The sequence below is a fragment of the Bufo gargarizans genome, chromosome 8 (genome assembly GCF_014858855.1).
Source record: "Bufo gargarizans isolate SCDJY-AF-19 chromosome 8, ASM1485885v1, whole genome shotgun sequence".
In the NCBI taxonomy this organism is placed as follows: Eukaryota; Metazoa; Chordata; class Amphibia; order Anura; family Bufonidae; genus Bufo; species Bufo gargarizans.
In genome coordinates, this window is record NC_058087.1 from 122,847,419 (window position 1) to 122,872,883 (window position 25,465).

At 43.8% G+C, this 25,465-nt stretch overlaps 1 protein-coding gene across 1 annotated transcript in view; it reads left to right on the forward strand.

Moving 5' to 3' along the window:
• LOC122944437 (protransforming growth factor alpha-like) overlaps positions 1–17,823 on the forward strand; it is a 32,433-nt gene extending 14,610 nt beyond the window's left edge. Inside the window, exons 3-7 of the mRNA XM_044302708.1 lie at positions 2,216–2,294; positions 6,745–6,865; positions 8,275–8,400; positions 11,806–11,864; positions 17,775–17,823. Of these exons, the coding sequence (XP_044158643.1) occupies positions 2,264–2,294; positions 6,745–6,865; positions 8,275–8,400; positions 11,806–11,864; positions 17,775–17,782 (345 nt within the window). The 5' untranslated portion in view covers positions 2,216–2,263 and the 3' untranslated portion in view covers positions 17,783–17,823. The remainder of the gene's footprint in view (positions 1–2,215; positions 2,295–6,744; positions 6,866–8,274; positions 8,401–11,805; positions 11,865–17,774) is intronic.
• The last annotated feature ends 7,642 nt before the right edge of the window (positions 17,824–25,465 follow it).

Below are 25,465 nucleotides of genomic sequence, written 5' to 3' on the forward strand. Positions count from 1 at the left end.
TTTGGGGTGTCATTTTACATATACCCATGCTGGATGAGAGAAATATCTTGGCAAAAGACAACTTTTCCCATTTTTTTATACAAAGTTGGCATTTGACCAAGATATTTTTCTCACCCAGCATGGGTATATGTAAAATGACACCCCAAAACACATTCCCCAACTTCTCCTGAGTACGGCGATACCAGATGTGTCACACTTTTTTGCTGCCAAGGTGGGCAAAGGGGCGCATATTCCAAAGTGCACCTTTTGGATTTCACCGGTCATTTTTTACACATTTTGATTGCAAAGTTCTTCTCACACATTTGGGCCCCTAAATTGCCAGGGCAGTATAACTACCCCACAAGTGACCCCATTTTGGAAAGAAGACACCCCAAGGTATTCTGTGAGGGGCATGGTGAGTTCCTAGAATTTTTTATTTTTTGTCGCAAGTTAGTGGAATATGAGACTTTGTAAGAAAAAATAAAAAAAATAAAATCATCATCATTTTCCGCTAACTTGTGACAAAAAATAAAAAGTTCTATGAACTCACTATGCCCATCAGCGAATACCTTAGGGTGTCTACTTTCCGAAATGGGGTCATTTGTGGGGTTTTTCTACTGTTTGGGCATTGTAGAACCTCAGGAAACATGACAGGTGCTCAGAAAGTCAGAGCTGTTTCAAAAAGCGGAAATTCACATTTTTGTACCATAGTTTGTAAATGCTATAACTTTTACCCAAACCATTTTTTTTTTTTGCCCAAACATTTTTTTTTTATCAAAGACATGTAGAACAATAAATTTGGCGAAAAATTTATATATGGATGTCGTTTTTTTTGCAAAATTTTACAGCTGAAAGTGAAAAATGTCATTTTTTTGCAAAAAAATCGTTACATTTTGATTAATAACAAAAAAAGTAAAAATGCCAGCAGCAATGAAATACCACCAAATGAAAGCTCTATTAGTGAGAAGAAAAGGAGGTAAAATTCATTTGTATGGTAAGTTGCATGACCGAGCGATAAACGGTGAAAGGAGTGTAGTGCCGAAGTGTAAAAAGTGCTCTGGTCATGAAGGGGGTTTCACCTAGCGGGGCTGAAGTGGTTAAATGGTATTATTAAAGATATATTTTAAGGCATTCCAATATTAAATTTATTTGACACCCTGTAATCCAGCAGCAGTGGCCATGCTTGCATACTATAGAAAAAAGCGCCAGCCAATGTGCACTCCTATGGGCCCGGCCACCACAGGGTGGTCGTAACCATGGAAACAAGCAGTGTATAATGTGATGGAAAAATGAATCCAGCCAGCAAAGGAGGCAATATGGACAAACACAATACATTAGTAAGTGCCTTGTATTAACTTTCTCTACATAATAAATGACACTTGCTGAAGTGACACAACCCCTTTAAATATATTAAAATAGCATTTATTGGTGGCACAATTCCTTAAGTTTGTCCATGTGGTAATGGTAAGAATGCAACAGACCCTCAAAACAAAGATATGTATAGATGGTAATTCATAAATTCCAGTTTGTGCAGATGTTAAAAAATAGAAAAATAGAGTGAAACTGTGGGAATGCTCCATGTGCTTCAGTAGGTGCACACTGTACAATACACGTCTCCGATATTGTAGTAGCAATCCAGGGTGCAAAGTGAGCTCATTGAGTGACCACTGTAGAATTGTCACTTACTGTCTATGAGGAAGAGAAGAGCCGAGCGATGCTGGCGGTCGCTCAACTGGTACTTTTCTATATGAATACGTTTTAATGGGAAGTTTGATCTTTGGAGAGTAAAGTATTAAAGCTTTATGCATATTAAATAAATGTTTGTATTTTGGACATACGCCTCTGACTAAAATGTAATCCATTATGTATGAGCAAAAAAAGCTAGTAAATCAGGAAATATTTAAACCAACCTATATTAGAAAACCTCTTAAAGGGCTCCACCACTTTCTGCAAGTACACGCATGGTTGTCATGGAATAGGATCGCTCCTTACTTCCACAGGGGAATTATCTGTCCTCACCATGTGATGATCTCTGATGTCCACCTATGGAAGCCATCTTCACATGACCAGAACAGATTCTCACCATATACTGAAGGTTCCTATTCAATGACAACTGAAATTTTGAAAGATGTAAGGAATTGGTACAAAGTACAGGTATATATTATAAAATGACTTTATTTGAACAAGCTTTATTTGCTGATAGCAGAATACCTCTTTTACTGTCCTTACTTTATAGAGAACAGGACCCTGCGTTCAAACGTGTAATCACGGCTACACATCAAACATGCTTGGAGGGGTTCTTTTTGCCGTTGCAGGTAGAGTATCTAGAAATAAAATCCAGAGCTTTAATAGACACTCATAAATGCAGTACCACATACCTATCTGCAAATTGTTTATTTCTATTGTATGTAGTTATATATTATGTATTGTTATTGGCTTGTATCTTCCAGTAAGACGTATGCTTGGCAGTAACAGGGCTAACCATCCTGTTCCTCCCCACTTGGTAGGAGTGGGCTCGTCCCGATTTATTTCGGTAGGGGGAGTTGCTGCTGAGATACGGAGGGAGAGGAAGCACACTGCGGAGCTCCTGCTCCTTTGAAGGTTTCTCCAGAGAGACCAATTCATTTCCAGCCTCAAGCAAATACTTGAGAGATCAGACAACACAATGAACAGCTGAAAACCTACATAATAGACCCCTGTAAGAAAAGGGACAATGGCTCAAACACCCATCACCTGAAACTATCACTAGGCCAGATAAAGCAATTCTAGACGTGTTAGTGGACATCTACATCCACAAGCGCTAAGTTGCAGCTATCCCACCTGCCTCAAAATTTTCTCACTGGTGCCAGAAATTGCACTTTGAATCCGCTGCGTTTGGATGTAGCACAAGTTATATCTTGCACTTAGTAAAAAGAGACTGTTATACGTACACCCGTGGCCTCATGCTTCAAACTATATTTTTACTGTATCCCCAGGGAGCAACGGCCCCAGTTACACAACACTTCATCACAGTGGCGGATCCAGGTGGGGAAACAGGGAGATGAGCGCTTCCATTGTGGGAGCGCTCATCTCCAGTCATCTGTATTGCCGTCCTCAGGACTGCGATACAGATGGCTGTGCTGCGGCAGGGGAGGGAGAGGCGTGTCCCTTTCCCTTCCTCTGATAGGCTGCAGGCACTAGGCCGGCAACCTACCAGAGGCCGGCGCAGACAGCGCGATGACGTCATTGCGCCGCCTGAGCCATACAGCGCGGGACACAGGCCGGAAGAGGCCTGCATCGCATTGCTGACATGGAGGCAAGTATGTTTTTTTTTTTTTTTTTTATATATATATACAATACTTTTACTGGCACGGGGGGGCTGTTATTGCTAGCACAGGGGGGCTGTTATTACTGGCACAGGGGGGGGGGGCTGTTATTATTGGCATGGGGGGCTGTTATTACTGGCACAGGGGGGCTGTTATTGCTGGCACATGGAGGCTGTTATTACTGGCACGGGGGGGGGCTGTTATTACTGGCATGGGGGGGCTGTTATTACTGGCACAGGGGGGGCTGTTATTACTGGCACAGGGGGGGCTGCTATTACTGGCACAGGGGGGCTGCTATTACTGGCACAGGGGGGCTGCTATTACTGGCATGGGGGGGCTGTTATTATTGGCACAGGAGGGGGCTGTTATTACTGGCACGGGGGGGCTGTTATTAATACTGGCACGGGGGGGCTGTTATTAATACTGGCACATGATTAGGGGCACTATGAGGTCATCTACGGGGGCACTAAGAAGGGGTATTTTATACTTGCAAATTATGGGGGACACTGAGGGCATCTACTGGAGGATTTTATACTGGTACATTATGGGGGGCACTAGGAGGAAGGAGTGTGTGGAGCACTATGGGGGCATTTACTAGGGGCACTATATAGATTTTTCTTATACTGACACATTATGGGGACACTATGGGGACATTAGCTCAACTGGGGGCATTACAAGGGGGTATTTTTTGCACTGTCACATTATAAGGAGAATTATTTCTACTGGGGGGGGGGGACATTATGGTGGGCTTTATTACTCCCCATGGTATGACCCCCTAGTAGCAGCACCATCCTCTCCCTGCTCTGCTATCCCTCTGCCCCTTCTCCAAATCCTTATGAAATCTTTCTCATTAGGATAAAACACAACATCAGCTCCACCGAGCCCCCGGCCAAAGTGTGGAAGTGGTGTCCGAGATCCCCAAGGGTCAAGCCAAGTAACTGTAAGTTTTCATGTGAAATATGTTTGTTATACATATATAGCCTACACTGTGGAGTCTGTTCTATAAGGACCATTGTTTTGTGGCGGCGGACAGAAAATAATCTGAAAGTGCCCCTCCCGAGACCAGGCTCTGGATCCGCCACTGCTTCATCAGGATCATTATCACTCCCATCTTCTGCACCCAGTGTCGGACTGAGGTACCTAGGGCCCACCAGTAAAATGTAATTGGGGGCCCACCATACGGATACATTCAAATATAATAAATAATTTAACAAGTTTTTTATATGAACATCGGCTGGTTGAGGTGCTGTACATTGAATATATGTATGTAGTGCAGTAAATCTAATGTGTTATGTTCAACTTGTGCAGGGGGTGGGAGACTAGGGGCCCACCTTGCTCAGGGGCCCACCGGGGGATTCCCCTGTACCCCTGTGGGCCAGTCCGAACCTGTCTGCACCGGCTCCTCGGGGGCTTGCTGCATAAACACACACTAAGGCTGCATTCACACATTCAGCTGTTTCTGTGCAGTTTTTGAAGCCAAAGCCAGGAGAGGATTCAAAAAGAAAAGACTCAAGTCTTTCATTTACATCTGTCCTCCATTTAAGATCCGTTGCTGGATTTGTTTTAAAAAATCCAGCCTTAGGCTCGTTCACACATGTGTTTGTTCTCACATCCACTGACTCACAGCAATGGAGAAATGCTCTAACTAGGTCTGTGATGCTGACCTAAACATGTCCATTGAAGTGTAAATTTATCAAAACCAATCCGATTCCACCTTTCATTTGTCAGAGCTCCTTTGGAAACTGAAAGGTGAAATCTGATTGGTTGCTGTGGGAAACTAGGCCAGTTTTCCTTTACATCAGTTTAACAAATCTCCTATAGGGCTGTGGAAATCACTGACAGAACATGGATGACATCAGTGTCCTCTCAGTGGTTTTCACTGACCATTGGTAGGCGATGCTCTGAAAATCCATTTTTCAGCCCAGCATTGCACATGGAATATAGATGAAACAAGAAGGGCAAAAAACAGACATGGACCAACAACCACCCCTTTATAGACATCTTCGCAGATGAAACACTGATCATCTTGTCACGGTTGTCATCACGGACACGGAAATGGTTGTACTGCAAATCTGAATCGGTAATCTTGATGCCTAACTGCTTTTCAGCGTTTGCTGCTCTGCAGTCTGGACGCTGTGAAGTCATACACCCATACCCATCCAAATGAATCAAGACATTGTAAAAAATAAAAAAATAACCTTTAAAGGGGTTGTCCAAGTTAACAAAATAGTTCCCCAGCAGCGGTAAATGTAATAAAGTCACACTTTTCGCTTTCCTCACCAGTGGCCTCTTGCGTCATGCTCCAGTCCTTCCCACCGTGTTTGTTTTCCTGGTTGCAAAGATGACATCAGGTATACACCGCATCATCACTGCAGCCAATCACTGACCTCAGAAGTCACATGCCGTACACTACTAAGGCAAGCGATTGACTGCGCGGTGACACGGAGTGAACGGCAACCAGGAAAATGATGTCTGCGCTGCTCTGGAGACAGCAAGGAAGAAAAGTTGTAACTATGACTTTATTTGTTATTTTCTTCCCCTTAGCCCTCATGCACTCGGCCCAAAGCAGCAGAATGTGCGACTTTTAGAGGCTGATTTGCAACATTTTAATGACAAAATTGCTACTTTTGCCTCATATTCATGATGTGATGCCACCCGGCCGGTATTGTTTTTGTTTTTTTGCAGAAACAGAGAAGGGGGCACTAATGAGAGCATTATTCTAACGGGGGGCATTATTCTAACTGGGGGCACTAATGGGGGGCATTTTTCTAACTGGGGGCACAAATGGGGGCATTAATTCTGGGGTGCACTAATGGGGGCATTATTCTTCCTAGGGGGCACTAATGGGAGCATTATTTTTACTGGGGGGCATTATTGGAGGAGTTCAAATTAATTACGGTATTATATATACTGTAGAATTGAATTATTTGTTGATGATAGGTGATATCCCTATGTTAAGGGGATTATAATGTGCAGTAAAAAAAAAAGTTCAAATACCAGTAGGTGTTACCAGTTAGGGGTATGTCCCTGCACAGTCTGCTACTGGCACCACTGATTGGATAGGATAAGACTGTGCAGGGAACTTCATTGCAAGCTGCTAGCATTCGTTCATAACGGCACAACATGGAGTCATAAGAATAGATGCTCCAGAACTTTTATTACATGGGGGATGCATGAAGTTACTAAAACGGGCATGTCAGGAGAGGGGACAGGTCCTCTTTAAGTGCTATAAAGGAATGGTGTGGATTTTACACTCTATTCTTGCATTTCACAGTGCAGAGGTGTGAGCTATTATCACAAATTATAGGTTCAGATCTTCTCACATTTATAACACCTTATATTACAAAGTAAGCTATTCAGAACTAGAACCTGAGATGACCTATCCAATCAATACAAAAGGTTTATATATCTAGGCTATTAAATCGCATTTCAGTATTAAATTTTTCCACATTTTTTTCAGCTTACTTTATAGCAAATGCATCATCTGAGATTTTATTTGCCGAATGTCCAGATGCATACACTCATTTCTGTTTCCACGGTACATGCCGGTTCTTGGTAGCAGAATGGACAGCTTCTTGCATGTAAGTATATACCATATTTTTCGCCCTATAAGAGACACCTGCCCATAAGACGCACCTAGGTTTTTGAGGAGGAAAATAAGAAAATAAATATTTTGAACCAAAAGGTGTACTTTTGGTGGGTTTTGAACTAATGGTGGTCTGTGGAAGACACTGTTATGGGGGATCTGTGGATACGCACTGTTATGGGGATCTGTGGATACGCACTGTTATGGGTATCTGTGGTTGACACTGTTATGGGGATCTGTGGATGGCACTGTTATGGGGATCTGTGGATGGCACTGTTATGGGGATCTGTGGATGACACTGTTATGGGTATCTGTGGTTGACACTGTTATGGGTATCTGTGGTTGACACTGTTATGGGTATCTGTGGTTGACACTGTTATGGGTATCTGTGGTTGACACTGTTATGGGTATCTGTGGTTGACACTGTTATGGGGATCTGTTGATGGCACTGTTATGGGGGGGATCTGTGGATGACACATATATAGCATCCTATGCTCGATCTGTGTTATCCACAGATCCCCCCCCCCCCCCCCATTACAGTGTTTCTGTGTAAATAGTGAATGACCCCCAATACAAGGGATGGGGGCCAGCAACTGATATTGGAATGGCAGCGGGCCCTGATGCAGTCACTGTATTCTATTTCACCGGGCCCCGCTCACTGTAATATTCATATGTAACGTGTAGGCATGGGCGCTTTGTTAAACTATAGCAATTTGCAGGAGTAGAGAAATCCACTGTAGTACTCACTTACGTGAAATTCCCGTAGCAGGCAGGCCGGGCGGCAGCGTAGCGTCACTCACTACATCACGCGCCTGCTTCTCCTGCTTCATTCATAAAGTGGGAGGAACTGTCTCTGACCCTATGGGTCATCTGCTAACTACACGTAGACTATTCCAAGAGGTAGCAGCCTGGTGGGTCCCCTGCAGCGAAAGCCAGATCCCTAATTAGGGGTTAAAGGGTGAAAACCAAGGGATTGCCAAGATAACGCCCTTAGGACTAGCCTAAAGTCAAATCTGTCAATTTGTACAGTGGGTCCATAACTGTTAAAACTAGTCTGGGCCAACCAAGAGGTGGGTTAAATTAGATAAAAATGCCCAACGTGTCTATTAAGATGCACCAAATCCGAAGTGTGCACCTTTGTGATAAAATTTGATGTATCTTCTGCCTGTCTGTGACATTATTAATAAGTTTGCTCCGCACACCCACCAATCAGACATGTATGGTATTTACAATTGATTTAATTCATCAGGAAATGCTCATAATGATGTTTTGCAGAATTTTTTATACTAAATATTAATGACATTGAAGCACACAGCAGCTCTCACCTTCCCCTCTACCAGCCTACTTTTCCTAAATATTAATTACAACTTATTTTGGAGTACTGCTCTATATATTCTTTCTTAGATGTTTCAAAGGTTACATTGGCAGTAGATGCCAGAAAATGGACTTGTTGCAAGTGATGGCTGGTGACCCTCGCTCCGTTTTGGTGGTGGCCCTAACACTGCTGGGCAGCACATGCCTTGTTATATAGTAAGTATATCCCCTATAGTTCACCAGACCTGTATGTATTGTAACAACACATCTCTAGGTGAAGAGGATTTATTGCTACCATAGTTATGCAACTGGTAATTTACATCAGTCTACAGACATGTTGTAACAGGATGCCCCCTGGTTTGTTCTATGTGCAGCCAACAGTAAGCTTTTCCTCAGGATGAAGCACGTTCTGTTTAAGGAACTGGTCTACATTATTGAACAAAAGGTCAGATCCTTTTTGTGCCCCACTGACTATGATCAGCTCTGCTTAGTTGTCTGCAGAGACGCAGCGTTAATAGTGTACGGACCTTCTACGAATCCAGCAAAGCCGATCACATAAGAATGGCAGCTGGGTGCTTCTGGCCCTTCATTTAAAAAAATCACTGGGGTCTCATCACCCAGGTCCCCACCTTTCAAAACTGACTGTAATGACATATGATGTGTCCTGTTGTGACCACACAAGTAACCTCTGAGGCAGGGGCGTAGCTATAGGGGGTGCAGAGGTAGCAGTCCCAGGAGCCTGAGGGGGCTCAAAGACCCTTGTGCCACATAAGAAGACACCAGTATTATAGAAAGTGCATGCTGGTCAAGTTATAGCTCTGGCTGGAGGGAAGGGGTTAGGTCAAGAATTTGGGTTGGGGGGGGTCTACTGGTTAAATTTTTTGCCGCAGGCAGCATGAAGGCTATGTGCTTCCCTAGCTACAAAACACTGAGGGAAGGGGGGGCCCCAAGCTGAACCCTTGGACCAGGGCCCATGAGCCTTTAGCTACGCCCCTGCTCTGAGGTATGTAGAGCTGTAATGCAGGTATCTAAAACACTCTATCGGTTTACACTACATTTCTGGATGCCTCTGGTGTGATACAGAGTGTTTTTGTGACTGATTGCGCCTGAACTGAGAATTGTGACATGCTCTACTGGATGCCATTTTACAGAGGTATTCTCATTTAGAAGCATTGCTTAGGGAAGAGTATCTCTGTAATACTGTGCAGTACCGAGGAACATGGTGTTACTATGGCTCTGCCATTTGCATGGTACCATAACATTTTTGAATGTTAAATGTTTTTCAGTATCTTGCTGGTTGTTAAAATAAAAAAAATTGTTATTGCCCTTCCAGAGACCACTGGTGCACGGTCATCTAAATAGTCACATGCTGCCTAAAGCCAGCCATGCCCGCACCCTGAATAGGTTGCAGTAGTAATTATAGGTAAACCACAGTAGCAGCCGTTATTACACAGCCAGTAACCACCACACATCCAATGACCTCCTCCCTCAAACAAACAGTACAGACACTAATAAGGAGAGTGAAAATTGTCTCAAATTATACAAATAGAAACAAATGAGAAGAAAAAGCAACAGGGAGGCAGGTTATTATCCCGCATAAGGGAAGAAAGGCCTACACAGTACCTAGCCCTGGCGGCAGAGGCCTCCCCGCTCCCTTTTATCCTTTTATTTTTCAAGACAGGGGAGGAGCTATGCCGCCTTAGAGAATAGAGGGGCCTGGAGTTTAATACTCTGAGAAGAGGCAAAAGCCAAGACAATTACCATGCAAACACCCCCGATAGAAATAGGCCAATGAAATAATCAGCCCCACAGTCTGCATCCCATATAGCTACTCTGTCTCTACAAATCCTCCTATCCCAATTTCCTCAATCACCGAATCTACCGTAAGTACATTAGGGTCATGATTGTGGTTACCATTAACATGCCTAGCAACTGGTTTGTCCCTTTGATGGTTTATATCTCCAGTGTTTTTCAGGAGAACGGTATGGAACCCCTGAACTGTCTTAGGCTACTTTCACACTTGCGTTCAGAGCGGATCCGTCTGCCAAGACAGATCCGCTCATATAATGCAGACGGTGGCTCCGTTCAGAACTGATCCGTCTGCATTATATTGTAGAAAAAATTCTAAGTGTGAAAGTAGCTTCAGACGGATCCGTCCAGACTTTACATTGATAGTCAATGGGGTTGGATCCGTTTGAAAATTGAGCCATATTGTGTCAAATTCAAACGGATCCGTCCCCATTGACTTACATTGTAAGTCTGGACGGATCCGTTTGCCTCCGCACGGCCAGGCGGACACCCGAACGCTGCAAGCTGCGATCAGGTGTCCGCCTGCTGAGCGGAGCTGAGGCCAAACGCTGCCAGACTGATGCATTCTGAGCGGATCCGCATCCATTCAGAATGCATTAGGGCAGTACGGATCCATTCGGGGCCGCTTGTGAGAGCCTTCAAACGGAACTCACAAGCAGAGCCCCGAACGCTAATGTGAAAGTAGCCTTACCAATATATCATAGACCACAAATGCATTGGCGAAGGTACACAACCTCCCTCCTATGACAGTTAGCAAAGTCTCTGGTCTCATATTGTCTACCTACAATGCAGATCAGCGACAGACTGGGAACTAAAAGTGGCCCTGGAAAAAAAAATAAAAGTGGCCCCATGTTGTAGGTGGGTCCAAACTGACAGAAGGTGGGGCAACACAAGTAGGCAGTATCAACAAATGTGGGCATGGATAACAGAAGTTGGTGGGGTCTTCATTACTGTAGTGCAAAACAAAATAGCACCCCAGCAGAATGAAATACCACAATGCCTCTCCTACCACAGTATGAACCTAAAGATGGTCATAAAGATGAACTCAACAGGGCACCTGCGCCCGCTGGCCGGGCGTATAAGTACCTGATGCTCCTACACTAATTCATGCTGAGATCATTAGATCTTTATGTACCTAGTGGCAGCTTTGGGTGGCACCCTGAACATTTGCCCACCGGGAATTTTCCCTGTAGGGTATATGGCCAGTCCACCCCTGACGCAGATATACTGATAGGCTTTGCATCTGCCACTACGTTGAGTCCCATTCGATGTAGTGCTTTCTCTGGGGGACTAAAAATGACTTTTCACTAAACAGTCACGTATAGTCTGGCCTCTTCTATATGTAATTGTTGGTAACTCAGATAGATTCTGATAGATCTGGATCTGTCCTGAGTAGAATCCAGGACTTAGAGAGAATCTTCGGTACGATTTCAAATTGAGCATCATATGTACCTACTGTATAATATGGAGTCATCTTTTTTCCATTTGGCTGTTAGTAACTGGCTCCTAGGTTGAAAGCTTGCATACTTAGCAGAAAAAAACAATACATGAGGGATATCCTCTTTCTTTGAACCTACTGGCCAGTTTGGCAGACTCTTGGTGGAAAGATACATCACCGAAGCAGTTTCTGCAAACCCTCAGAAATGGGCCCTTTGGGTTACCTCTCTTTAGTGAGTATGGATGAACGCTCTGCCACTGTAGTAGACTAATACTCACTGTACTCTTGTGGAATAACGTAGTCTGCATGCTATCGGTACCCCCTATAAATGTGGACATCTAGGAACGCAAGTGATTCTGCAATGTCCTTTCTAGTTTATATAGGAGAAAGGCACAGAGCAAGTTGACACTTCTGAAGAATATTGATGCTCATGGTAAGTTTACATAGAGATTCAGAAATCCAACGATTAAGTGTAATTATATACACAAAAAAAATTTGTAGCAGTTTTTTATGCATTCTTATGAGCCAAAGCCAGAAGTGGATTCACATGGAATGGGACATGCAGTATAAGCCAATGAACATAAAGCAGGGGCTTATATTTCTTCTTCCGGGATCTGTTTCTGGCTTTGGTGAAATAAATAAAAAACTGATCATAAAAAAAAAAACATTGTGCATGAAACTAGGGTGAATTCACACATGTTTGCTCATACATTATTTATTTATTTTTTGTGCATTTTTTCCATAAAAAGCCTCAGCTCCAGATGTTCTATGGGGGAAAAAATGTAGGACATACAAGTGTTTTTTTTTTGTTTTGTTTTTTTGGGTACTGTCATTTTTGCCAATTTGGTGGAATTTTTGTCTCTCTGGCTTATTTTATGTAACATGTTGGTGCAATGTCATTTTTTTTTTTTTTTCCAAGTGCTTTCTCACCCCTTTCTTTATAGAGAAAAAAAATGCCAGAAAAAAAAATGCATATGGTATGCAAAAAACACTAATTGTGTTTATGGTGTTTTTGTTAGTGGTAAAAAAACACTAGAAGCTCCGACTGAGCATTAAGTCGATTCTGTCTTCAGCGTTTTACTGAGCACTAAAGACGGCCGTGTGTAACAAGTTATACAGGCAGGGTGATAGTGGCCATAGTCAGGGACTGAGGTGGTGACAAGAGGCGGCTGGAAGCCTCCATATGTTACACAGAGGTGTAGAACTGAAGACAGACAGACTCTCCTTAGCAACACCTTCAGTGCTTTGCACTCTTTACACCCTGTTATTTAGAACAAAGAAGCATCTTTTCCTAGTGACGTATATTACACATTTCTCTAACATCCCTGTCCATGCATTATATTCAAAATAAAGCAAAGTAGTTTTATTTTCAGATATGCTGACCAAGCATATTTTTCAAGGGTCAGCCCACACGAAATATGTGCAAGATACATAATAGATCATATGGTGCAAATTTTTATATTGCAGATTTCAAGTGCACATTGTAGAAATAAATGTAATGATGCCATGTCACTTCCTGACGCCAAATCTACATGAAATCGGCAATGAAATGGGGCTAATCCTTATGTAGATCAGCAATATGACAAGCTGAAAATCCATGGTAGAATACTTCCATTCCACAGGATAGGAGATAACTATTAGGTAGGGGTCCTACCACTGGAGCCCCCACCAATCATGAGAATGGGGGCCCCGTACTCCATGGAGCCTCCTTGCAATGGACAGAGCGACTGGTGGGAAATGTGCACCACCGCTCCATTCATTTCTATGGGAGTGCTGCAGATAGGCGAGGACAGTGCTTGTCTACCTCTGGCACTCCCATAAAAATGAATGGATCGGCAGATCGCATTTCCAACTAACCGCTCTGTCGTTTTCAGGGGGGCTCCATGGGTTATGAGGCCAGTGTTTGCATAATCCAAGAAAATTTGCAAGCACCATTCTCTGCGTTGCTGCCATACACTTCCACATTACTCTGCACATCAGTGACACTGAATACAGGTGTACAGCACATGACTGCTGCAGCCAATCTTGGTAGACTGATGAGAAAAGTGATTGGCAGAGAGTGGCGCTGTAGACAGGTAGAGGTGTCTAGAGGTGTAGAGGTGAACGCACCCTTATTTTTTTATTTTAGACAACTGGGGGCCTCGTTTGAGATTTTAAATTATCTCAGAAACCATTTTTAAGGGATGAAATTCAAAGATTTTTCCCCAAATCGGAAGTCCTAAGAAATGATTATCTTGTACACAGCTGCCATTACATATCTATTACTAGACTGAAAATAATGTACAGGAAATAAGGTAAAGGGGTTGGACACTTTCTGCTGACCAACATGTTTGTGAGATGAGTATATGACACTTACTAATATAGTCTCTGTTGAAATTCTGCACAATTTTCAATATTTCATAAGGTATACTCCTTTCTTTCCAAAGTTATTTGTGTTGTCCACACAGAGGTCCTGTCCATAAGATGGCCGCTGATGGAGGGTCATGTGACCAGGCAAATCACCTCCATGTGATGTCTCCTCCATTCAAATGCATTGCACCTGTCATCTCCACTTGTTCTGTTGGGAGTTTAGTGCAGGTGCAGTGTGTTTGGATGGAGGAGACATCACATGGAGGTGATTTACCTGGTCACATGACCCTCCATCGTCAGCCATTTTATGGACAGAACCTCTGCGTGCACAGCACAAATGACTTTGTAAAGAATGGAGAATACCTTATAAAATAGAAAATGGTACAGCATTTAATCAAAGGCTATGTTAGTAGGTGCCATATAATCATCTCACAAACACATTGGTCAACAGTAACCAGAAAGTGGCCAACCCCTTTAATTTATGACCTTCCCTTAAGGGTCCATTCACACGTCCGCAAATGGGTCCGCATCCGTTCCGCAATATCGGATATCAGTCTGTACGGGGCCGGAAGAAATGCGGAGAGCACACTATGTGCTCTCCGCATCCGCATTTCCGGAGCGCGGCCCTGAACTTCCGGGCCGCAGCTCCACAAAAAAATAGAGCAATTGCGGACAAGAGCAATTCGGGACAAGAATAGGCAGTTCTATGGGGGGTGGCGGCTGGGTGTATTGCAGATCCGCAATACACTACAGACGTGCGAATGGACCCTAAAGCGAATCTGGGGAGAGCTGGGAGCTCATGAATATGGGGACTTATTGCCATACGCCGGAGCTGTTTAGCACAAGATTTTAGCGAAATGGCAGTTAAAGAAAGCGACCCATCATTTTGTTAAGAGAATCTGTCACTAGGTTATATTGCCCTTTGTTAGGACACCATAAAACCAGTGACAGATTCCCTTTAAAGTTTGCCTACATTTTTGATGAATTTTATTATTTAATGGCATATAATTAATTTTTGTAAAATACTTTTTTTCCCATTTTACTTACTAAATAGGTACCCGAAGTCTTTGGAATCCTTACAGTTGTACACCGTGAAATGTATGGATTTCACTGTGGGACCGCCATGGGCGCTGTACAGGCAGTAGCACACACAATCTGCTATGCCAAGCTTTAGAGGAGGGGCACAGCCAGGAGCAATGATACAGGAGCAGTGATTTGCTAAGCAAAGGTCCAGCCTCACCCTGCTGCACTAAATCCTTGCAGAGCACATACAGTCAGGTCCATAAATATTGGGACATCGACACAATTCTAACATTTTTGGCTTTATACACCACCACAATGGATTTGAAATGAAACAAACAAGATGTGTTTTAACTGCAGACTGTCAGCTTTAATTTGGGGGTATTTACATCCAAATCAGGTGAACGGTGTAGGAATTACAACAGTTTGCATATGTGCCTCCCACTTGTTAAGGGACCAAAAGTAATGGGACAATTGGCTTCTCAGCTGTTCCATGGCCAGGTGTGTGTTGTCCCCTCAGTATCCCAATTACAATGAGCAGATAAAAGGTCCAGAGTTCATTTCCAGTGTGCTATTTGCATTTGGAATCTGTTGCTGTCAACTCTCAAGATGAGATCCAAAGAGCTGTCACTGTCAGTGAAGCAAGCCATCATTAGGCTGAAAAAACAAAACAAACCCATCAGAGAGATAGCAAAAACATTAGGCGTGGCCAAAACAACTGTTTGGAACATTCTTAAAAAGAAGAAACGCACTGGTGAGCTCAGCACCAGAAGACCCAGGAAAACAACTGTGGTGGATGACCGAAGAATTCTTTCCCTGGTGAAGAAAACACCCTTCACAACAGTTGACCAGATCAAGAACACTCTCCAGGAGGTAGGTATATGTGTGTAAAAATCAACAATCAAGAGAAGACTTCACCAGAGTGAATACAGAGGGTTCACCACAAGATGTAAACCATTGGCGAGCCTCAAAAACAGGAAGGCCAGATTATAGTTTGCTAAACAACATTTAAAGAAACCTTCACAGTTCTGGAACAACAAGATCAACTTGTACCAGAGTGATTGGAAGAGAAGAGTATGGAGAAGGAAAGGAACTGCTCATGATCATAAGCATGCCACCTCATCAGTGAAGCGTGGTGGTGGTAGTGTCATGGCGTGGGCATGTATGGCTGCCAATGGAACTGGTTCCCTTGTATTTATTGATGATGTGACTGGTGACAAAAGCAGCAGGATGAATTCTGAAGCGTTTCGGGCAATATTATCTGCTCATATTCAGCCAAATGCTTCAGAACTCATTGGACGGCGCTTTACAGTGAAGATGGACAATGACCCAAAGCATACTGCAAAAGCAACCAAAGAGTTTTTTAAGGGAAAGAAGTGGAATGTTATGCAATGGCCAAGTCAATTACCTGACCTGAATTCGATTGAGCATGCATTTTACTTGCTGAAGACAAAACTGAAGGGAAAATTCCCCAAGAACAAGCAGGAACTGAAGACAGTTGCAGTAGAGGCCTGGCAGAGCATCACCAGGGATGAAACCCAGCGTTTGGTGATGTCTATGCGTTCCAGACTTCAGGCTGTAATTGACTGCAAAGGATTTGCAACCAAGTATTAAAAAGTGAAAGTTTGATTTATGATTATTATTCTGTCCCATTACTTTTGGTCCCTTAAAGAGGACCTTTCACTTGTATAAACGATGTGAACTGAGTATGCTGCCATATAGAGCGGCGCCCGGGGATCTCACTGTACTTACTATTATCCCCGGGCGCCGCTCCGTTCTCCCGTTATAGGCTCCGGTACCTTTGCTTCTTAAGTTATAGTAGGCGGGTCTTCCCTTGTCCTGTGGGCGTCTTCTTCTCCTAGGCTGCACCGCTGGCCAATCGCAGCGCAACAGCTCACAGCCTGGGAGGTTTTTTTCTCCCAGGCTGTGAGCTGTGCGCTGCGATTGGCCAGCGCTGCAGCCTAGGCCAGAGCTGCAGCCTACTATAACTTAAGAAGCAAAGGTACCGGAGCCTATAACGGGAGAACGGAGCGGCGCCCGGGGATAATAGTAAGTACAGTGAGATCCCCGGGCGCCGCTCTATATGGCAGCATACTCAGTTCACATTGTTTATACAAGTGAGCTGGCTATGAGCTGAGCGCTGCGATTGGCCAGCGCTACAGCATAGGAGAAAGAGACGCCAGCAGGTTCCCCTGGGTGGAGCCTAAGTTCCCCCGGGTGGAGCCTTAGTAGGAACATACCGGAGGCTATAACCGGAGAAAGGAGCGGCGCCCGGGGATAACAGTAAGTGCAGGGGGATCCCCGGGCGCCGCTCTACACTTCGGTATAGTCAGTTTACATACTTTTTCCTGGTGAAAGGTCCTCTTTAACAAGTGGGAGGCACATATGCAAACTGTTTTAATTCCTACACCGTTCACCTGATTTGGATGTAAATACCCTTAAATAAAGCTGACAGTCTGCAGTTAAAGACCATCTTGTTTGTTTCATTTCAAATCCATTGAGGTGGTTTATAGAGCAAAAAATGTTAGAATTGTGTCGATATCCCAATATTTATGGACCTGACTGTATGTACAGGGTCTCATGCAGGGCCTTATAACACTATGGAGCACGTATAAAGGGCCATTTGCATTCATTTGTAATCATTGCCCTGAGGAAAACAAGCAGCCGACATGTCTGCAAAAATGATCGATGGTTAGCAGCACATCCCCCTGTATAAGCAGGGGATATGCTGGAAATATAAGGAGGGTGGTACAAGATATTGTACAATAAGGGGCACACCCCTCCATGCGGTGAACATGTAATTTGCATAATACATTTTTTAATGGCACAACCAACTTACATAAGAAATGTATTCTTTTATCAGCAGGATCTGCCCTATCAGACACTGTGCCTATTTAATAGGATTGATCCAGCTGACAGGTTTACACTTAATGCATTGGAAGCTGTGTTTTATACAGTTTTCTTTTTACTGCAGATGTATAGACCTGAGAGAGGAGACTTCCGCTAAACATGTCAGTGAACAAACGGAGACCGGAATGGCTTTATCTGTTCAATCTAATGCATAGATTGCATTTATATTTGTATGTATATTTATAAAGTGGTATTGATAAAGCATATCATTGTACATTGTGCATTATTACTGTGTCAAAAAGACGCCTGGTATGTTATAGGATTTGGAATGCCAACCTGATGCTTGTAGTAAATGCAGGTTCATTTACATTGTAACGTTTTCTACAAGGAGCAGTATCACCCCATATAACAGACATCTTTCCTAGAAGCACTTGTATGAAAAGGTACCTCTACAACAGGGGTGCACAACCTGCGGCCCAGGGGCCACATGCGGCCCTTGATACCATTCTGTGCGGCCCCCAACCATCTGGTAACAGACATGTATGCCTATGTCTCACAGTCTGACATTGTGGCCCCCACCCAGAAAACGTTGTGCACCCCTGCTCTACAATATGGCATCCCATAGAACATAGCATAATCTGCATGCCTAGGTGTGTTTCCATAGACTTCCATGGATGCTGTAATAGGTCTTAGTACACCGAGTTTGTGTGCAGTTCTGTTTAGGAGGGCTGAATCTTTAAATCAGTAAAATGTTAGGAACTATATAAGTTTAACCCCTTCAGGACCCTGCCGTTTTTCACCTTAACCACCTCAGCTCCCCTAGCTTAAACCCCCTTAATGACCAGACTACTTTTTACAATTCTGCACTACACTACTTTCACGGTTTATTGCTCGGTCATACAACTTACCACCTAAATGAATTTTACCTCCTTTTCTTCTCAATAATAGAGCTTTCATTTGGTGGTATTTCATTGCTGCTGACATTTTTACTTTTATTGTTATTAATCGAAATTTACCCAAATTTTTGCAAAAAAATGACATTTTTCACTTTCAGTTGTAAATATTTTTTTAAATACATTTCTATATACATTTTTCTCAAAATTTATTGTTCTACATGTCTTTGATAAACAAAAATGCAATAAGTGTATATTTATTGGTTTGCGCAAAAGTTATAGCGTTTACAAACTATGGTACAGAAATGTGAATTTCCGCATTTTGAAGCAGCTCTGACTTTCTGAGCACCTGTCATGTTTCCTGAGGTTCTACAATGCCCAGACAGCAGAAACACCCCACGAATGACCCCATTTCAGAAAGTAGACACCCTAAGGTATTCACTGATGGGCATAGTGAGTTCATAGAACTTTTTATTTTTTGTCACAAGTTAGCGGAAAATGATGATTTTTTTTTTCTTACAAAGTCTCATATTCCACTAACTTGTGACAAAAAATAAAAACTTACATGAACTCACTATGCCCATCTCAAAATACCTTGGGGTGTCTTCTTTCCAAAATGGGGTCACTTGTGGGGTAGGTCTACTGCCCTGGCATTTTAGGGGCCCTAAAGTGTGAGAAGAAGTCTGGAATCCAAATGCGTAAAAATTGCCTGTGAAATCCTAAAGGTGCTCTTTAGAATTTGGGCCCCTTTGCCCACCTAGGCTGCAAATAAGTGTCACATGTGGTATCGCCGTACTCAGGAGAAGTAGGGCAATGTGTTTTGGGGTGAGAGAAATATCTCTCTAAAAGACAACTTTTCCCATTTTTTTAATGCAAAGTTGTCATTTGACAGAGATATTTCTCTCACCCAGCATGGGTATATGTAAAAATACACCCCAAAACACCTTGCCCTACTTCTCCTGAGTACGGCGATACCACACGTGTGACACTTTTTTGCAGCCTTGGTCCGCAAAGGGGCCCAAATTCCTTTTAGGAAGGCAATTTTAGACATTTGGATTCCAGACTTCTTCTCACGCTTTAGGGCCCCTAAAATGCCAGGGCAGTATAAATACCCCACAAGTGACCCCATTTTGGAAAGAAGACACCCCAAGGTATACCGTGAGGGGCATGGTGAGTTCATAGAAGTTAAAAATTTTTGGCACAAGTTAGCGGAATGTATTATATTTTTTTTCTCAAAGTCTCTCTTTCCGCTAACGTGTGACAAAAAGTTAAATCTTTTATGGACTCAATATGCCCCTCAGTGAATACCTTGGGGTGTCTTCTTTCCAAAATGCGGTCACATATGGGGTATTTATACTGCCCTGGCATTTTAGGGGCCCTAAAGCCTGAGAAGAAGTCTGGAATATAAATGTCTAAAAAATTTTACGCATTTGGATTCCGTGAGGGGTATGGTGAGTTCATGTAAGATTTTATTTTTGGTCACGAGTTAGTGGGATATGAGACTTTGTAAGAAAAAACAAAAAAACTAAAAATAAATAAATATTTCCGCTAACTTGTGCCCAAAAAAAAAATCTATGAACTCGCCATGCCCCTCAAAAGTGATCTTTTTATAGCGCTGCAGCGATTTTACAGTGTTTTTGCAGTGATCAGAAAAAAATATTCTGTCACTGCGGTGTGCACACAAGATCAGGCCTGATCGGGCGAACACTGCGTTTTTTGTAGAGCCTAAAGAACATGTACTATTCTTGTCCGCAATTGCGGACAAGAAAAGGCATTTTCTATATAGTTCTGGCAATGTGCGGATCCGCAAAATGCGGAAAGCACATTGCCGGTGTCCGTGTTTTGCGGATCCGCAAAGCACATACGGACGTCTGAATGGAGCCTTACAGGGGGGTGATCAATGACAGGGGGGTGATCAGGGAGTCTATATGGGGTGATAACGGGTTAATAAGTGACAGGGGGGGGTGTAGTGTAGTGGTGTTTGGTGCTACTTCACAGAGCTGCCTGTGTCCTCTGGTGGTTGATCCAAGCAAAAGGCACCACCAGAGGACCAGGTAGCAGGTATATTAGACGTTGTTATCAAAACAGCGTCTAATATATCTTTTAGGGGTTAAAAAAATCGCATCTACAGCCTGCCGGTGAACAATCGCCGCTGGCAGGCTGTAGATCCACTAGTTTACCTGCCGGATCCTGTGAACGTGCGCCTGTGTGCGCGCGTTCACAGGAAATCTCGCGTCTCGCGAGACGACGCACCGGCGCGTCCAGGAGGAATAACAGGGCCGCCGCCAGGACGCAATCCTGCGTACCGCGGTCCTGTAGTGGTTAAGGACCAGGCCATTTTTAGCAAATCTGACCGGTGTCACTTTATGTGGTGATAACTTTAAAACACTTTTACTTATCCAGGCCATTCTGAGATTTTTTTTTCTCGTCACATATTGTTCTTCATGATAGTCATAAATTTGAGTCGATATATTTCACCTTTATTTATGAAAAAATCCCAAATTTACCCCAAATTTTGAAAAATTAGCAAATTTCAACATTTCTATTTCTCTACTCTTATAATAGATAGTAATACCTCCAAAACTAGTTATTACTTTACATTCCCCATATGTCTACTTCATGTTTGGATGATTTCTAAAATGACATTTTATTTTTTTGGGACGTTAGAAGGCTTAGAAGTTTAGAAGCAAATATTTTTTATTTTTTTTACGTTTTAAAAAGCTTTATTAAGTATAAATGTGCAGACATTTAAAAGGAAAAAGAATCTTATCGATTCAACAACTGTAACTTGCACAGAAATGGGTACATACAATGAAGAAGGTATGCAGTTTTACATCAATAAGAATATATCAGGCATGTAAACACTTATATTGCAGCTAGTCATAAATTAACTAATAGTCAACCCTCGGCTTTCAGAAGCACATAGTGTATATTATGATCTGGTACACGAGCGGCTAAACAGGAGTCAATCATAAAAAATAATATTCCTATGAGTTATCCAATTTTTCCATTTTGACGTGAAGACAAGTAGTTTACGTGATTCTGCTGCAGTGATCTCTTCAAATCTATAGATAGCATCTACCTTCCCCGTCCAATGGTCTATAGTAGGGAGTTCAGCTGACAGCCAGAAACGTTGAATAAGGAGGCGTGCAGCCGTAAGTAGAATGTAGAATAGGGGAGGGATGTTATAAGCTAAATCTGAAGTACCACCTTTCAAAAGAGCTAGTTGTGGAAAAGGAGGGATAGTGGTTTTGCAAATTTTGTTAAATTTTTTGAATAGTTCTTCCCACCATAGAAGTATTGAGGAGCATGACCACCATGCATGGAAGAAGGTACCCCTCTCTTCTCCACATCTCCAACACTTATCTTGGTTAGTGCTATCGTATCTAGATGTAATGTCCGGTGTTTTGTACCACCTTGTAAGGATTTTATATCCATTCTCTTGGATAAGTACACACCTTGATGATTTGTGTGGAGAGATAAAAAGCTTTGATAGGTCTTGTGCCGAGAAGGATGTGTTTAAGTCCCTTTCCCAAAGGCCTATAAAAGCAGGTTTCGGTATCATGACATGTACAATGAGTTTTTTGTATATATGTGAGACAGTTTTTTTTTTTAGGGTGCTGGTTGCAAATCCAGCCCTCAAACCATGAGATAGGCTTGAAAAGGGCCTGGAGAGGGATTTCTCTTTTATTTCTTTTATTACATTAAATTTACCACATTATACATGACATTTATCACATTAGCCTCCATGAGGGCCTTCACAACAGCCTCCATTTTGTTGTGGGTCACTGGTTGTAATACAGCTGGTTTAATGTACGACATACAACCGTGCCTGAAAAAATTCAGAAACCAAAAATATTGGCGTTCATGCTAGCCTCACTGCTCTTGCCCGCATCCTCCAGCAATTGTGCGGTTTCGCTCTGGTAAATAGGGTAAGCGGGCACAGTACAGAGGTAAAATACAAGTTCTTAACTAAAAACTTCAGTGCTTATTCACACTTGAGGCAATTGCACAAAACAGCACGTAACTTTGCAGTCATGGTGGTAATTCACACACAATGGAAAGTTCATATAACACAAGTCACCTGTGCAAATGTAAATGAGCACACTACTGATCGGTGCTCTGCAACACGCACGCACACAGATCATGCTTGCATGCAAAAACTGTAGTATAAAAATTCACTACAGTGCTCTGCAAAATGCATGCACGCAGATGGTGTTCGTGCAAAAATCTAAACTGACACTAACTGAAATTTACATATATATATATAACTACCACTAACTGCAGTTCTTTATTCACACACAAAAAAAAACTCAAAAATGTGCAGATGTAAATGAGCACATTACTGATCGGTGCTCTGCAGCACGCACGCACACAGATCATGCGTGTGTGCAGAAACTGTAGTATAAAAATTCACTAGTGCTAAAAATGTACTTATATCTATGTATATAGAAATATAGAACTCTATATATATTTATGTAACGCCCTAACTACAATTTCTTCTTTTTCAACCCAAAATGTGGAAAAAAAAATGCGCAAAGAATAATCCCCAGGTGCTGATCAGGCAGGTATACACTGAACAGCACTTGGCGGTCACAGCTCGCACGCATAAAACGCAGGGCAGAGCCGGAAAATTGCAAAAAAGCTTTTTTCATCTTCCGGCGCTGCGATGTGCCGGTCTTCATTGACTGGCCAATCGCAGCGCTTGGAGCTGCAGGAGGCAGTGCAGTACCATGCTGCCCTTACCCCGCATGGCTGCCTACCGGTAAGAGTCATATTGTCCCGATTCCCCCCGATCATTCCCGAGAGCCCCGCGGACGGCGCTGGTCCTCACGTACGGCGCTGGTCCTTAAGTCACATACAATTACTCCGTACATGTACGGCGCGGGTCCTTAAAGGGTTAAATAAAAATAAATACATTGCTTATTTGCGTTTTGAACCATACCCTAACAAGCCTTACAAATATACAGTACAGTCAGGTCCATAAATATTTGGACAGTGACACAATTGTAACATTTTTGGCTCTATACACCACCACAATAGATTTGAAATGAAACAAACAAGATGTGCTATAGGCCTCATGCACACGACAGTATTTTTTCACGGTCCGCAAAAACGGGGTCCGTAGGTCCGTGATCCGTGACCGTTTTTTACGTCCGTGGGTCTTCCTTGATTTTTGGAGGATCCACGGACATGAAAAAAATGTCATTTTGGTGTCCGCCTGGCCGCGCGGATCCAAACGGATCCGTCCTGAATTACAATGCAAGTCAATGGGGACAGATCCGTTTGACGATGACACAATATGGTGCAATTGCAAACGAATCCGTCCCCCATTGACTTTTAATGTAAAGTCAGGAGTCCCTTTATACCATCGGATCGGAGTTTTCTCCAATCCGATGGTATATTTTAACTTGAAGCGTCCCCATCACCATGGGAACACCTCTATGTTAGAATATACTGTCGGATATGAGTTACATCGTGAAACTCAGATCCGACAGTATATTCTAACACAGAGGCGTTCCCATGGTGATGGGGAAGCTTCAGGTTAGAATATACTAAAAAACGGTGTACATGACTGCCAGGTGCTGCCAGGCAGCAGGGGGCAGACCCCCCCTGTTTTTAACTCATTGGTGGCCAGCCCCCCCCTCCCCCCTGTAGTTAACTCATTGGTGGCCAGTGGGCCCCCCCTCCCTCCCCTGTAGTTAACTCGTTGGTAGCCAGCCCCCCTCCCTCCCCTGTAGTTAACTCGTTGGTAGCCAGCGGGCCCCTCCCTCCCTCCCCTGTAGTTAACTCGTTGGTGGCCAGCCCCCCCCCTCCCTCCCCTGTAGTTAACTCATTTGTAGCCAGTGGGCCCCCCCTCCCTCCCCTGTAGTTAACTCGTTGGTAGCCAGCCCCCCCCCTCCCTCCCCTGTAGTTAACTCATTGGTGGCCAGTGGGCCCCCCCCTCCCCTGTAGTTAACTCATTGGTGGCCAGTGGGCCCCCCCCCTCCCTCCCCTGTAGTTAACTCGTTGGTGGCCAGTGGGCCCTCTCCCCTACCTCCCCCTCCTAATTAAAATCTCCCCCCCTATCATTGGTGGCAGTGGAGAGTACCGATCGGAGTCGCAGTTTAATCGCTGGGGCTCCGATCGGTAACCATGGCAACCGGGACGCTACTGCAGTCCCGGTTGCCATGGTTACTTAGCAATTTGTAGAAGCATCATACTTACCTGCGAGCTGCGATGTCTGTTTCCGGCCGGGAGCTCCTCCTACTGGTAAGTGACAGATCATTAGGCAATGCACCGCACAGACCTGTCACTTACCAGTAGGAGGAGCTGCCGGCCGGACACAGACATCGCAGCTCACAGGTAAGTATGATGCTTCTACAAGTTGCTAAGTAACCATGGCAACCGGGGCTGCAGTAGCGTCCCGGTTGCCATGGTTACCGATCGGAGCCCCAGCGATTAAACTGGGACTCCGATCGGTACTCTCCGCTGCCACCAATGATAGGGGGGGAGATTTTAATTAGGAGGGGGAGGAAGGGGAGAGGGCCCACTGGCCACCAATGAGTTAACTACAGGGGAGGGGGGGCCCACTGGCCACCAATGAGTTAACTACAGGGGAGGGGGGGGCCCACTGGCCACCAATGAGTTAACTACAGGGGAGGGAGGGGGGCCCACTGGCTACCAACGAGTTAACTACAGGGGAGGGAGGGGGGGGGCTGGCTACCAATGAGTTACCTACAGGGGAGGGAGGAGGGGGGCCCACTGGCTACCAATGAGTTAACTACAGGGGAGGGAGGAGGGGGGCCCACTGGCTACCAATGAGTTAACTACAGGGGAGGGAGGAGGGGGGCCCACTGGCTACCAATGAGTTAACTACAGGGGAGGGAGGGGGGGTCTGTCCCCTGCTGGCAGCACCTGGCAGTCATGTACACAGTTCTTT